Below are 16,207 nucleotides of genomic sequence, written 5' to 3' on the forward strand. Positions count from 1 at the left end.
ATGCCCATGAGGTTTCTGAGTCACAGAAACTGTATGATAATAAATGTTGTTATTTTAAACCACTTAGTTTGGGGGTAATTTGTTCAGCAGCAATGGATAACTAATATAGACCCTAAAGCAGTACTACAGACGGCACACTCTGCCATCCCATTTTCCAGTACCTAGAAGGATACTCTCATGGACACTTACTGAAACTGGCTGGCCAGTGTCTGCACCTCTTTCCTAGTACTGGAAAATCCTCGACTGAGAGCATCAGTGGCCACTGTCCCATTAGGGCAGTGTGTTCTAACTTCTTCATGTCATGCCAAGCATAGAAAATGAATGAGACGTGTAAAGCGCTCTATGAACGCACGGGGGGCTGCTCACTGCCAGAAGGGACCACAGGCTCTAGCCACTCCAGGCCCACCCTGAGCTGAAGGTCTCAATAACTCAGTACCTCTATAAGCTGGGGATATCTGCTCACTGGCAGTCCCTGGCATGAACATGCAACCTAGGCTTGGCCAACTTTGAAACATGAGTGAGTAATAAAAAGACTGGGGGTCGGAAAGGTGACAGTCTAGGTGGTGGAGGTGGCATCTGATGGTGGCTGATGCGACCAGTGGTGGGGCCAGTCTATTTGTGCTGCCTGAACCCTTTTGGTCTTTGTTTTAGGCCTGGTTGTCTAGCCCTCTGGTCAATTCTGAGACCCACCAAATATCATTCCAATAAGTTGCTTGCACTTAAGAGAGCCAGAATTGGCTCCTAACTGTTCACTACTGAGAACCTCAGCAGATATGTGTGTATCAATATTACAGCAATACATGGGAAGGACTGAAAATATAGGTGCAAAAATGTTGTGGACAAGTTCAAGGCTGGTGGATTTTTATCATTTACATCTCTATGTAAAAGTCTAATATATTAGTAATAAAATTTTAATTCTGTATTATAATTGCCCATTATAGAAACATTTTGTGATTTTCCTTCATGCCTTTTGCTAACAGCTTTGGCAGTGTAAATTATTGTATAGCCTTTTTCCACTTAGAACATCAGAATCATTTTTCCATGTCTTCATTTTCAAGAGGGTATATAATATTTATTTCAGGCTGTGCTTGTGCAGGAGGCCTGGAAGGAGTGGGTAAGAAACTGGGCCCAATATCCACTAAGTCAAGAGAAAGGAGTGCCTTTTCTCTAATTAGTTGGCCCTATCTTTGGGGGATTCCACTGCCCAGAGGGGATGCATTTAAAAAAAATTCAAACAAATTTCCTCTATGTACTCCTGATTCCATTGAGTGGAATTTCGTCAACTAGTCCCTTCATGCTGGGCACTTAGTTTGCTTCCATATTTCATCTATCAGTACTATCTGTTGAAGCTTTTTAGGCCTAAATTTCTTCGACACTTCAGACTTGTAGTTGTGGCTCGTGGGCTCAGTAGTTGTGGCTCACGGGCTCTAGAGCACAGGCTCAGTAGTTGTGGCATACGGACGGCTTAGTTGCTCCACAGCATGTGGGATCTTCCCGGAATCAGGGCTCAAACCCACGTCCCCTGCATTGGCAGGTGGATTCTAAACCACTGCGCCACCAGGGAAGCCCAATGTCAAGACACTTTTATTCTCTCTGCCTTTCCTAGGATATGTAAAGTTCTAAATGGTTTTTCAGTGTGCTGACAAGAAAGTACACCATCATAAATAAAACCTTGGTGACTATTTCAAGAAAGTTTGATGAGACTTGGAGCCCATTTATTCTACCTTGGCTAGCCAACATTTAAATAGAACTTGGTTTACATTTAACTCGTTACTGTAATATAAATGACAGTCTTAGAACAATTTACATACAATGACATCATGTAATTTAAAGTGCAGTGGCTTGAAAAAAGTCATCAAACAGCAGGTTAGAATTATCGGATATTTTTACTAAAGAACAACAGGGCATCTAGTTGCTGGGTAATTGAGGGAGAAATTAGACTAAATGACTATTAGTTCTGGCCAGCCGTTGAGGGCCTTCAATTAAATCACCATTTACCTACCCTCTTCAAGACAAAATAATTCTCTATTCAGCAAAGAACACTCCTTGCTTATTTGGCCAAACAATTAGCACCATAATATCTTTGGAAGCAAACAAAATACCAGAATTTATATGGTGTAGATTACACGTGTAAAGCTCGATTTTGCCAGCTAAGGAAACGATAACCTAAACAAAGAGATGTGATGAAAACAAAATAGTAATGTTAGGACGGGTCAGAGAGCAACACTTGGGGAGTTGTGCTCAATTAGTCGACCAAGCAAAGCACTGTTGGGAATTGCAAAGTAGGAAGTCCTATTTTTGACTCTGCTGACCTCAGTGAATATTTCCTTGTTTTCAAAATGGTCATAATTCTTTGCTACGTAACAAAGAGGCCTGTTACGAAAACTAAGGAGTCTCTAAAATATTTTGACGCCTCCAGAAGCCCTGCGTAAATACACCTTGTATTCGTACGGTTCGTGTTCCTGCTCTTTGATGAGATGCCAGTCTTTATTAGCATTCCTAATAAATTAGTGACACGTTCTGCCACCCTGGGTTCACTTTAAGTCCTCATAAAATTACTTAACAAAATGCTGTTTTAAGTGGGAGACTTTCCCTTCAGAAATGGTTATGAAGTATGCAGAGCAGTTGGTTCCTTAAGAAGGAGGCGGCAAACAGGGACCTGTACTGGTGCAGGAGCTGGAGCCCGAGCAGCCCGTGGGCGCCGCCAGGACGTCTCGCCCCGGGGACCCGATTTGGGAGCCGGGAGCCGGAGCCGCCCCGCTCGTCCCTGGGGCCCGCAGACCGGACTCTCGGCGGCCCCAACGGGGCTCGATTACTTTCGCCTGGACGAGAAGCGGGCCCCGCCGCGCCAGCGGGAACCCTACGGTTGGGGAGGTGGGGCGACGACAACAAAAAGAAGTAAAGTAGGAGGAGATTCTCCCGGGGAGGGCCCGGGCGAGCGGGGCGAGGCGGCGGGCTCCCGGCAGAGGCGGGGACCCCAGCGTCCGGTCCACCCGGGAAAAGGCGGAGTCCGCGCGGGGCCACCCGCCTCCCTAGTGCGGTCTCCCGGCGCCGGGACCCCCGCGGGCCCGCCCTCCGCCGCCTGCACGGCCCCGCCCCCCGTTCGGCCCCGCCCCTCGCGCCGAGCTCGCCCCTCCGGCCCCGCCCCTTCGCCCAGCACCGCCCGCGCGCAGCGTCTCGCGCCGGCCCGGCCCGCCCGCCGGGAAACAGCCGCGAGAGTAGCGGCCGCGGCTGCTGCCACCGCGCCTTCTCCTCCCGCGCCCCCGCCTCGCCCCCGCCCTCAGCGCCTCGTCCCGGGCCAGCGCCCGCGCTCCGGCCAGCGTTCTCTCGGGACCTCCCCGGGCCCGGCGCCCACTTCCCCGGCTCCGAGCCCCCCAACCGTCGTGCTTTCTCCCTCTCGGCGCGCGGCCCGCCGCCTGCTTCCGGGGCGGGCGGACTGGGCGCCTGGTGCCGGCGGCCGCAGCGACAGCGCCCCCGGGAAGCGGAGGAGGAAGGAGAGAAGAGGTGGAGGTGGCCGCAGGCTGAGTCGCGGCCGGGATGTCCGGGCAGCCGCCGCCGCAGCAGCAACAACAGCAGCAGCAGCTGCCGGCGCCACCGCCGGCGGCCGTGGCCCCGGTGTCCGGAGTCGTCCTGCCGGCGCCCCCGGCCGTCAGCGCCGGCTCCTCTCCGGCCGGCTCACCCGGCGGCGCGGGCGGCAGTGGCGGCTTAGGGGCCGCGGCGGCCGCCCTGCTCCTCCACCCGCCGCCGCCGCCGCCGCCGCCCCCGGCCACCGCGGCCCCGCCGCCGCCGCCGCCGCCGCCCCCGCCCCCGCAGCCCGCCTCGGCGGCCGCCCCCGCCAGCGCGCCCCCTGCGCCCCCGGGTCTTGCCGCGGGCCCCGGCCCGGCCGGAGGCGGCCCGGCCCCGGCCGTGGCGGCGGGCAGCAGTGCTGCGGCCCCCTTCCCGCACGGGGACTCGGCCCTGAACGAGCAGGAGAAGGAGCTGCAGCGGCGGCTGAAGCGCCTCTACCCGGCCGTGGACGAGCAGGAGACGCCGCTGCCTCGGTCCTGGAGCCCGAAGGACAAGTTCAGCTACATCGGCCTGTCTCAGAATAACCTGCGGGTGCACTACAAAGGTACTGGGCGTGTGTCCTGCGGTGGGAGTGGGGCCACAGACCCTCGGGCCGCCCCCGCCCTCCCGGGGCCGGGTGTCCTCGGAGGGGACTCGCCGCCGGCTCTGCTGCTCCCAGGGTGGGATTGGGGTCGCGGGGAGAGGTGCGAGGGAAAGCAGGCGATTCTGGGAAGGGGAAGGTGAGTATAATGGTCCTGGGTAGAATGGAGCTGGTAATCCCAGGCCAGGAGCAGGACACCTCGGGGGAATCCAGGATGACAGGACATAACTCGCTTTCTGATTTCCCTTTGAGATAAATCGTAGGGCTGGGATGGAGGAATCTATGGGCTCGGAGTTGGGTTACATTGTTCTCCAGGTGGTGTTGGGTCAGGCGCTCTCCTCTTACGTGGGGGGAAGAGAGGCACGATTCTGAGGGATAATTTCTAATTAAGGGAGAGCAGGGATGTATAGGGGGAGGAGTAATCAGTGGAGGATTTTGCCCCAAATTAAGCTAGAGATTGTCTAGGGGAACACAAGGGCCGGGGCCCCAAGTTTGCCGTCAGTATATCTTGCCAAAAGCAACTGGAGGGTACGAGAGGTGAAACCTCAGGAGTACGTGTTTTCTTAGGGGAGCAGTAACCTACCACGACTGATTGGATATGCCCTATATTTATGTGTTGGCATTATGAAAGTCTCGTTGAAAACAGGGATTTGTTAAAAACGTTATTTAGCATTTTAAAGAAAATTGGCTCCTATTTTCCACCTGCAGTTAAAAAAAGAGCCTTAGGCTAGTGCTCTCCCCCTCCTCCCTCACCTACCTCTCCTATGTTAAAACAAAGCTTTAAGCAGACCAGTTGTATATAAAATTATAAATTGCTCTGGGAGTTTTTGAAATGTAGCCCACATTAATAACACACATCAAATTTACTTATCTGGGGGAAAAAAAATCAATCCAATGTGTCAGTCTATCTGGAAACAAATCCAGTTTTTTAGGCCCCAAACCTGCTGCTTTTACATTCAGAGCAGCCTCATTTTGATTGGCTTCAAAGGGAGGGTCTTTATCAGATCCTAGTGACATGGATATAGAGGGTATAAACAACCATTGTGGTGAAATTCTTAAAGTTTACTGGACTGAAATTTGAGAAGAACTTTGATAAATAAGTTACTATTTAATCAGGAAGGAGAATGGCCACCGAAGTCTTCCAAATGATTTGGCTGCAAAGAATAACGCACAAAAATAGGCCTTGTTGAATATTCCTTCCTTTTATCCATAGATCCAGAGAAGTACTTTCAATTTTAAATGTTATGCTTCTTAATCTAAATGGCTGAAAATTTCAAAATATTGGACCTTTGGTTTTTCTTAAGTTAGGACATTTTGTTAATATCCTGTGAAGGCTGTTGTTTAATTTTGTGTTTTAATTTGTGTGAACAGTGCTATGTATGAAGTGTTTATCTGGCTACCAGAATGCTTTTTGTCAGACTCCACAAAACTTTACTTTAAATTTTATGGTTGATAGTTGGCTTATAAAATCAGAGGGAGTAGATATAAGAGATTATTGAACAAAGAATTCTAGCTTTCCGAGTCCTGCCATCATTTGTGATTTTAGGCATGTTACCAGACAGGGTCTCAGTTTCTTCCTCTGAGTGATGAGGGAGTTGAGCTGGGTGTTGGTAAGGAGATTTCCAGCTCTGAATTTCCATATCTAAGATCTGTGATTATAGTCTATTTAGCACTGTAACATGCCTTGACTAGTTTTACTAACTACTTTTACATAAAATTGATGATTTGGGTCACGCAAAAGTGCAGCTTATGTGAAATTGCTTGGAGTTTGGAATATTTATGACACTGCTGTCTCAGTTATTTTTCCTCTTGGCCTCTTTATTACTTTCTGTTGTGTAATACTAAGATTCACTTTCTGGAAACTTCACTCTTGTAAACATAAACCATTATTTCTGGAAGAACAGATTTTGCTGTTTGTCATTCTTTTTTTTTCCTCTCGCTTTTTTCTATCTCCCCTTTGTCTCTCCCTTCCCCCTTGTCACAAACACGGGCCCCTTTTCCCCTTCTACTGCCTCTTCCTCGTCTTGTTATTTTAATATGTGCCTGTGTGTTTTTCCTGTTGTTTTTCTGTGTGCCTTCAGAGTGGACCACACCAGAAGTTACTGGGCATCTAAGCAAGGGGGAAGTGTCTTAGGTAGTGGTAAGCAAATTTGAAGTCACAAAATAACATTAAAAACTATTGTTCTTAAAGTATTTTTGCATATTACAGAATTTCAAAAGATTGATAATTATTTTCCATATGATGAGGATTTTTCTTACCTTTGAAATATAAATTTCTTTTGGTCTGAACGTATTCTGTTTTGAAGATGTTATTCTTCTAAATTGGAGTTACTCTTTTGGAAACAGTGGGGTTCCTTAAATGATTTGAAGGGATTAACGTTAAACAGTGTCAGCCATACAGACCAAGTTGATTGGATTGCAGAGGAATTGGGTGTGTTTACTACCTGTTAAAAATTTTTAGAAGACTTTTTGCTTAACAGTCACACACCAACTGTTGAAATCCTCAAACATGGCCCCTTTTGTTTTTGAAATTCTTGTCAGCTTTGAATAAGTATAAATGTGACAAGTTTAGACCTAAGTTATAATGATCACTTTATTCCAATTTAAAGCATTTTAATGAATATGACAATGGGTTTGATTAGTCTAAATGTTTCAGTTACAGGTTGCATTTTTATATTTGTGAAGTTACCACGACTTGTTTACTTTGCCAGGCGTTTTGATACATACACTCAGGAGCATGTTAGTGAATTTGCATAAGATGGTGGAATTCTCATTTAAGACGAGAAAAAGTGGGAGCACCTGGAAGTTAGAGCTTCCCAGTCACGAGTAAGCCAGGATTGGAAACTAATTTTCATTGATTTTAGATTCAGTGTTCTTTCCACCACACTGTATTGCCTATTTCAATTTGTATGAGACTTAATTATCTCACGTAGTTAAAATCCAGTGATCACATTTATAACTTTTTGAAGAATAGTTGACTTTGAAGAATAGTTGATGTTGAAAGTACTTCCTCTGGGGAAAGTGCTACCTGGAGCACACTAATGCCATGGAAAAGTCCAGACACTTTGATTATACTGATTTAGGGCAGCTTAGAAGAAATGTAAGATAAGTGAAAGTTGGGAATGATGGGAAGAAATGAATAGTGAACTGTACCTTCTAACTGAAGTATTATTAACAGTGACCAAATCGGTTGAACTTTTGCTATGCCCAGCTCCCCTCCCCCTCCGTATCACCAGTCACTAGGCCTTTAACGTGTCCTCAGTTTAACTGCTTATCTAATTTCTTGCACTTCTTTACGTAGAATAAGTATCTCAACACATATTTGCTTGCTTACCAATACAAATGTCTTTAGAGATTTATGGGAGGTGATACAAAAATGTGCTTCAAAATCAAGGAATTTAAAAACCAAGCTTTCCCAGGGATCCCTTGGCCAAAATTGAGCTTTAAGAATGCTAGTTATAACTGCAAGGATTAAGTGATTCTAATAATCATATTTAACAGAAGTAGACAATAGTAATGATTTTTTTTGTAATGATTTATCGAGCAATTGCTGTAGGGCAGATATTCTTCTAGACAATTTGTATATATACCTTACTCTCTATTTATTCATTTTGTTTATTCAACAAGCTTTTAGTGAGTGTTTACTTTGTGCCAGGTTTTGGATACTCAAAGGTGAATAAGACACTGTGTTTGAATTCGAAGAGCTCAAAGGACATCAAGCAGTGTGTGTAGTAGGGAAGTGTCGTAGAGTACTGTGGAAGATGGGGGAGCCAGGCTGCCCTTGTCAGGGGTGAAGTTGGTGGGTCAGGGAAAGCTTCTTGAAGGGGATGAGGCCAGCGGTCAGTCTTAAAAGATGAGTATGATATAGGGGAGGAGGGGCTGGGCATTACAAGGGAAAAAGCATAAACAAAAGCATAGAGGAGAGAATTATTCTATATGTTTGGATCTACAAGCAATATGGGGTTGTTGGAATTTAAGTGTGTGACAAGGTACAGCTGGGAAAAGATCATGCGAGGCCTTATAGAATATTTTATCAAGCTTGGATCTTATTCTGTAGGAGACAAAGAATCATCTAAGGATTTTAAGTAGGAAGTGACTGGCTCATTTTCATCTTTGTCGGATTATACAACTAATTGGGAGGTGGACTCAAGGACACAAGCCTGGAAATAGCAGACTCATTTAGAAGGCTGTTGCAAACCACATAAGAAATAAGGACCTGAACTGGTCAGTGGTGGGGGCAGAGAAGAGCAGACATATCTGTGATCTGTGCTGAAGTAAATCTGACTGGATATGATGGAATGATGGAGAAATCAAGGCTGATGCTGGGTTTCCAGCCCTGTTAGGTTTTTGCAGTGAACCGTGAAGCAAATAATGATCGCAAGAAGTACACTTAGAGGTAAGTGAAAATGGGAATCTTAGCCATGATCCTTTTATGAGAAGGATCTGACCATGTAAACCAGAAGAAGCCAAAGAAATAGCGTTGGAGAAAGAAAAGAAAGAGGTCTTCTGGAGTTAGGGTGGCTCTGTGTCATCACCACAGCTGGAGTTCCTGATTTGTCACTTTATTCTAATGTTCAGATGATCAGCTACAGTGCTAGTTTCTGGTGGTTTTCTGTTCTTTCCCTACTAACTGGTGTATCCTTTTTCCTATTTTAAACTCCCAGGAGACTCAGCAGATTGGCCTCGCTAGTTGCCATCTTTCTTAGTTGGGCAGAGCTTTTCATTCTGTGCTGTGGAGTGAATTGGTGGCCTTCCCGTAGATGCTGACCTGTGTTGAATCAGCTGTAGGGGTGTGAGGGATGTTATGAAACACAAAATGTCCTCCTGGTGGAAGGATAGTGTGGGCCCCACTTCTCTCAGTAGGGACAGTGTGGGAGTCAGTTTCTCCTAGGAGGGGCTGGCACGTACCATTATTGACCTGAACCTGGAGGAGAGGCTGAGGTCATGACTGACCTGGGAGTCGCCTGTAGCTGGTAGTTGAAACTCAGAGTGTGAGAGAAAGTGAGTAAAGTGAGAAGAGCAGTGGGCCAAAGATGGGACTCTGAGCAAGACCAACATTAAAAGCCTGCAGGGAGCCCAAGAAGGAGTAGTTAAGAGGCACCTTAGTGGTGGTGGTGCAGAAGCTGAGCAGAGGAGTGTCAGAAATGAGGAAGTGAACTTTAGTGTCAAATGCAACATATAGGTTTAGTGACATAGGCACAGAAAAATTTCCACTGGATTTGGAAAGTAGTTTGTTGTGACCTTAGGTAGAGCAGTGTGAATTGAGTGATGGGGGCAGAAATCAGGGTCAGTAGAAGGGACCAAGCAGAAAGTATAGTGAATATAGGTTATTCTTGAGAAATATAGATGAGGAAAGAGATTAGCCAATACCTGGAGGAGAATGGAGGTTAGGGCAGCTGTGGGTTTTTTTTTTGTTTTTTTTTTTAATGGTTGATATTGGAGTTATGTTGTATCTGGAGATGAGCTTATAACATCAGCATGTAAGATGAAAATCCACATACTTAAAATTATCCCTAGAAAACCCTTTGGAAGGTACTGTGTTAGAAACTATTGTATCATTTCTAAGTAGGCCTAGTTTTAGTTTGGCTGCGTGGGTAAAACTGAAGTGACGTAAGTTAGATGACAGTATGCTGTTAGTGCAAGGTATGGAGTCTCAATAAATGTCTACAGAATTTAATGTGTTTTAACAAATAAGATAAATAGTACCAATACTTGGTTTTATTACCTTAAAGTTAAAAAAAAAGTTCATTATACTAACCACCAACCCCAGTGCATTACTGACAATGATTTATAACACAGAGACATATAATTTTATGAGAAGGATATACATTTTTGGGACACTGTGCCCTTATAGATCGAAGGGAAGGAGAGTAAAGAGGGAGAGGATGAAAATACAAGCTTGGGAGGCTGACAGAGTAAGGACTTGGAGGGAGGAAGGTGGTTCAGAAGCTTAAGATGCTTGCCCTTGAAGAGGAGAGGAGTACGTACTGTTCCTTCGATAACAGTGGAAGAGGTGGACTGGTGTAGACAGATGAGTTAGTAATGTGCGAGAGGAGAGTAGAACATAACCATATATATATGGTTGGTATATGGTATAATGGTGGAGTCCCATTTCAGTCCCGTTTTGTGATAAAGGAGGTGAGGTAGTTTGCTCACTGAATTCAAGTAGAGGACTTAAAGCCTAAAGTGAATGATGGAGATGTGGACCATCTTCATCTTTCTAAAGATTGCTGTGTGGTATTGATAACAGTGGAGGGTGCCAGCTGACATCATTAGTTCACAGTGGTGACTGTTTGCAGGACGGTTGGACTTTATTCCGCAAAGGCCAGCTGCCCAGTGCAGGAGTAGGGAAGGTGGATTATAATGTTGATTTAAGGCTGTGGTTTTGCTGGCTGGGTTTGATGGAAGGATAGGCATATGAGGGAAATCAAGATATTTGGGAACTTTTAAATAATTACCATGTATACCATCCTGGAAGAGGAAAGAGAAGAACAAACAAACAAGAAAGGGTTCAGTGCACTGGAGTTCCTTGACTTTTTTTTTTTTTTGCGGTACTTGGGCCTCTCACCGTTGTGGCCTCTCCTGCCGCGGAGCACAGGCCCCGGACGCGCAGGCCCAGCGGCCATGGCTCACGGGCCCAGCCACTCCGTGGCATGTGGGATCTTCCTGGACCGGGGCACGAACCTGCGTTCCCTGCATCGGCAGGTGGACCCTCAACCACTGCGCCACCAGGGAAGCCCTGGAGTTCCTTGAATTTTGAAGTGCAGAGTGAATTCTTTAGACAGGGGAGAGGATAGGAGGGTGTGTCCTAGGGAAAGATGTCGGTATTTCCACTGTAATGCCAAAATTGTGTTGCTGGAAAAACTTAATGTTTTTCACAGAATTGCACACTAAAAGTAACAGGGCTTATGGGAAAAATAGGGCTGGGGCAGACCACTTAAAACCTATGGAACTTTGTAACCAGAGCACTGCAGAAATAACAGTCCTAATAAAATACAAGCCCAGTTAAATTTCCACTCCCATGTGTGCCCAACATCACAGGCTGCTGATCCTTCACAGCCTTCAACCCTGGGGTTTGGTCTTCCTTGTTAGAGTTGTAAGTTCTTGACAGCTGTTTAATCAAAAATAAAAATCTGATTCAGGGTTTAGCTCTTTTCACCTTTTTTTTTTTTTTTTAAAGCAATTGGAAATGCTTAGCTTTAGCTATTAGAATGGCTAAAATCCAAAGAAAACCTGGCCACGACAACTGCTGGTGAGGGTGCAGAGAGCAACAGGAACTCTCATACTCTGCTGGTGGGAGTGCAAAATGATACAGCCACTTTGGAAGATGGTTTGGCAGTCTCTACCAAAGCTAAACATAGTTTACCATATGATCCAGCAGTTGAGTTCCTAGGTGTTTACCCAACTGGTTTGAAAACTTACGCCCATACAAAAACCTGCATGTAAGTGTTCATAACGGCTTTTCTCATAATCACCAAAACCAAGAAACAACCAAGATGTCTCTCAGTACGTGAATGGATAAACTGCAGTACATCCATACAATAGAATATTATTCAGTGTTAAAAAAGAAATGAGCTATCTATCCACACAGAGACACATATGGATCTTAAATGCATATTGCTGAGTGAAAGACTCCAGTCTGAAAAGATAACATACTGTATGATCTCAGTGATATGACATTCTGGAAAAGCAAAACTATAGAGCTAGGAAAAAGATGAGTGGTTGTCAGGGGCTTGAGGGGATGGAGAGAGGGCAAGTGAGGCAAAGAACGGGATGTTTTAGGTCAATGAAAGTATTCTGTATGATGCTGTAATTGTGGCTGCATGACACTGTGTGCTCATCAAACCCTCAGAATTTTAGGACATAAAGAGTGAACCTTAATAGGTACATATTTTTTAGAAAGTCACTTGGTGGGGGGGATCCCAGTGTAGAATGTAGAATGTGACAAAACAGTGTAACTATATTACAGATATATGAAGCAATCTCAGAAGAGGAGGGAAAAGGCACTGACCTAAATAAGTAACTGGAAATCAGTGGAGTCTGTAAAACTAAAGGTAAAAGAAACTATATAAGCACTGAATTCTTGTTGATAAGTTGCATCCCAGGGGGATATGAGTTAACAATTCTGATACTGCTGTCCATGTATACTAGAACTTAACAGTTAAATCAGTGGGTGGTACACAGTGGGAGCTAGGTTTCTCACCACTCGAGTGGTTAGAATGATCCACATGGTAATGGATTAGAGTTGGAGACAGTAGTATGAACTTATGTTTAGTTTAATATGTACACAGATGATTAAATAAAAAGCACAGATGTGTGTATATACAGGGGTTTAGTGTACACACATATATTTCTTCGCTCTTGTCAATGAGAGGGCCTAAAAGCAGTGACACCCCAGTAACTGTGTGCCTACCTAGTACCTAGATCTTGGATTCTAATGCCATTTGCCCATAAAAGGAGCCAGGGCCCCTTGGAGAAATGGCTGATTCTAGGACTAGGGCAGGAAATGCGCAAGATGAGCTTCCAGCATCTTGTAGTGCCAGAAAGTAACAAAAACAAAAAACACATAATGGAGGTATGTCAGAGCGCCAGAGCAGCCAACTGAAAAAGCTCCCAGTGGCTAAACGGGGAACAGTTTGAGCAACAAAAGAAATGAACTAGTCTTGAATTATAACCCAAAGTATAAAATAAATATGCATGAGATGCATGAGTCCATACTGATATAAACAAAGAGGAAGTATCTTAGCTTTTTTTGATCTGTACTGCACTTGAATTTTCCCCAGATGGGTTAATACAGTGGCAGGTATAGCAGTTCCTGAAGCCACCAAACACTGGGCACAATAGGAATGCACTTCTGGAGGAATCCCAGCTTTTTTGACTTAGGGCCTCTGTATATTGCTAAAATTTTCTCTTTAATTCATTAATGTACTGGGAAAAGCTGTGTTATGAGCTGAGTGACTTCTTTATTATGCTGATATCATTGCCATGTTTATCAAGTGCATGTGGGCTAATTTGTATTCAAGAAATGTGCTTTGTAGCAAAACAGACTTTACTGCAATTTAATATTTCTGAGGTGGAGTAGTTTCAGGTGATGTCAGCATCCAGAGTGTGGCTCCGGGAAGAATGATTGAAATTAGAATGGAAGTCAGTGGGGATAAAGAGGTCCGGGAATTAAAATGCAGAAACAATAAAATAATCAAAATTAAGTGTTAACATGTGTTAATGTTGTGTGGCGGGCATATAAAAAAGGTTAGACCGAGTCAGAGAGACTAGAGAAAGAATAATTGAGGAAGTAAAACTTGAACTAAGATAGAAGGGCTGAGGAGGACCTGGCCAGTCTGAGAAGGAAGGGTACACAGCTTTCCGGTTAGAGGGAGTAGCTTGGGCACAGCCTGGCCTGGCCAGTGAGGCTGGGGCAGAAAGGAGGAGGTGGAAAATGCAGAGGGAGGGCAAGATCAAACAAGGTTTTCTGGAAGTTTATCTTTTTCTAGCCTGAATGGGAAGGAATGTTAGTTGTCTTGAGGGCTAGTGGTACAAGGAAGGCTGCTTTATATTTTCAGAAGGGCACTTGGCTGCAGGTTGGAGAGTGGAGGGGTCTGGGGGAAGGCTTTATTCAAACCCTTTCTGTTTCAGTTAAATGCAGTCAACAGATTGAATAGGAGGAGGTGACCTTGCTAGCCTTAGAGTCCTCAAGCAGTACATGTATTTTCTTCTTGAACCATCTAGAAAACACTTAACATTGAAGACTGTGGTTTTAAAAATGTACACTTTGGTAGTGTGAGGGTTGTACTTTGGTCACCACAGAATTGAAGGTAATAAACTTCCTGCTGATGAACATTATTAGAAATAGGCTCTTCACTCTGATATTAATATCTTATATCTCAACTTTTTCTTGAGTCTTTACATCTTAAGGTTAATTTTAAAATGGAACAAATCCTTTTAACATTTACAGAATTTTTCTATAGTGTCTTGGTAGAGCATAATGAATATACTAAAACCTTGAAGATTTATGACTCTAGTTCTTTACAGTTATTTTTGCATAATGGTAAGATGTAGGGGATTTTAAATCAGACATAGATTTAATGCACGATTCTACCAATTTTGGGCAAGTTATATAATCTCTGTAAGAATTTCTCCATTTTTAGAAATGAGGTTAAATTATACCTATTTCACAGATGTCGAATGAGAAAAATCTATACAGAAGCACCTAATACTTTGAGAGATTGTTTACTCTCAAATATTAGTTTTCTTTCTCTTTTCCCACAAAAGTAGCTAGAATAGGAGGTGGGAATACATGTGAAGTGATCCCAGAACGTTTACTGTAACTAAATCTTTCCTGTGGGTTCAGAGCTCGCACTGGATCAGGCTTCTTGAATTTAAATCCCAGCACAAATCCTGGTTTGGGATTCTCACCCAGCAGTACGACCTGAGTTTCTTTATCTGCCCTTGGCTTCCTCAACTGTGAAATGATAATAAATAGTACCTACTTCATAAGTTGTTTTGAATGTGAAATGAGTTAATAAATACAGTGCTTTTATTTATCATTTTAAAAATTGAAGTACAATTAATTTACAATGTTGTGTTAGTGTCAGATGTACAGCATAGTGATTCACTTATACATACATACATATACATTTTTTTCAGATTCTTTTCCATTGTAGGTTATTACAAGATATTGAATATAGTTTCCTGTGCTATATAGTAGGTCCTTGTTATTTATCTGTTTTATGTATAGTAGTGTGTATATGTTAATCCCAAACTCCTAATTTGTCCACCCTACCCACCCCCCCATCACCCTTTGGTAACCATAAGTTTGTTTTCTCTGTCAGTACAGTGCTTTTAGAATGGTGCCTTTCACATAGTATTAAATGTATGTCAACTGTTATCACTTACTATTATTAAGTATACTTTGAGATTCCCTTATCCCTAAAAGTTTTGGTCACTTCTCTTCAGAAAAACCAAAACCAAAAATAAGGGCTAGTTGATTTAGGATTCCTGGGTTAATTGGGGTTTTCTTTAGATTTATTTTTAACTGTCTAAATTTTAAAAATGCTTTTAGTTTACATGACCTTTTCCCAGGCAGCCAATTATTTGAACATAATGTTACCGAAAAATATATTTTGCTGAAACCATAATTTATTAAATGTCTGTTTTTAAAAAGTGATTAGTGTATATCATTCTGAAGATTTATGCCGTTACTTTCTTCTGCTTAGCTCCATGTAAATACTACCTACATATATTAAAGCAGTTTTATCAGCATCTGTACATTGCTGCTTCCATTTTTATCTTTCTAGCCAAGTTTATCACCTCTCAGTGTTCATCCTGCTGAGAACTTCTGCCCATAAGACATACTTAAGACATCTATGAATGGTAATAGAGTGGCTGAGTTCATTTAGTTCCTTTTAGGCCATGTGAACATGTGCTAATTTGCATTGCAAGTGTAAACTTAACTGTTTAATGGTAGGATACGCATTGATAATTTGACAGAGTGTATGGTAAGGGAAGATGTGATCTCATTGGTGTTTGATGGTTCTTGTATAAACAGGATATAATTTTTGACTGATAAGAGGTGTTTAGTTTTAAAACAGTCATGGTAAATTTGAGAAGGGGAGTTCTGCTACCCATGAAGGTAATGGTATAGTCTGACTGAAAGATTAATGACATAAGTTTGTATTGGGTGAAGCATATCTAACTAGAACACCTGAGTAATGATTTGGAGCATTGTTGCTCACACGGCCCTTTTCAGGATTGTGGAGTCTGTCTCACTCACTCTCTCTGAATACTTTCTGACATGCTACTTCAGCTTTATTCTTCTGGTGGTTTTATGGGCATGTTTTCTCTTGCTCACGTGGTTTTGCTCACATGCTAGCTTTCAACGTAATTTGTGTCTTGGGTGATGGACAGGGGAGGTGATCTTAGTGAATAAAACTCTGGGTTAGATTGAGGAATAGCTAATTTAAAAAGTTTAAAAGCCTTTATCTAACAGATTCCCTAAAGATGTCAGCATTAGTATGGTTATTATATTACTTTCTTAAAAAAGAAAGAAAAGACAATGAGAGG

At 43.5% G+C, this 16,207-nt stretch overlaps 1 protein-coding gene across 1 annotated transcript in view; it reads left to right on the forward strand.

Moving 5' to 3' along the window:
- The first annotated feature begins 3,537 nt into the window (after positions 1–3,537).
- The window catches only part of RANBP9 (RAN binding protein 9), an 87,170-nt gene continuing 74,500 nt past the window's right edge, over positions 3,538–16,207 (forward strand). The window contains exon 1 of the mRNA XM_065885257.1: positions 3,538–4,111. Coding sequence (XP_065741329.1) covers positions 3,538–4,111 — 574 coding nt within the window. The remainder of the gene's footprint in view (positions 4,112–16,207) is intronic.

This window comes from Phocoena phocoena, chromosome 10, assembly GCF_963924675.1.
Source record: "Phocoena phocoena chromosome 10, mPhoPho1.1, whole genome shotgun sequence".
NCBI classification, from domain to species: domain Eukaryota; kingdom Metazoa; phylum Chordata; class Mammalia; order Artiodactyla; family Phocoenidae; genus Phocoena; species Phocoena phocoena.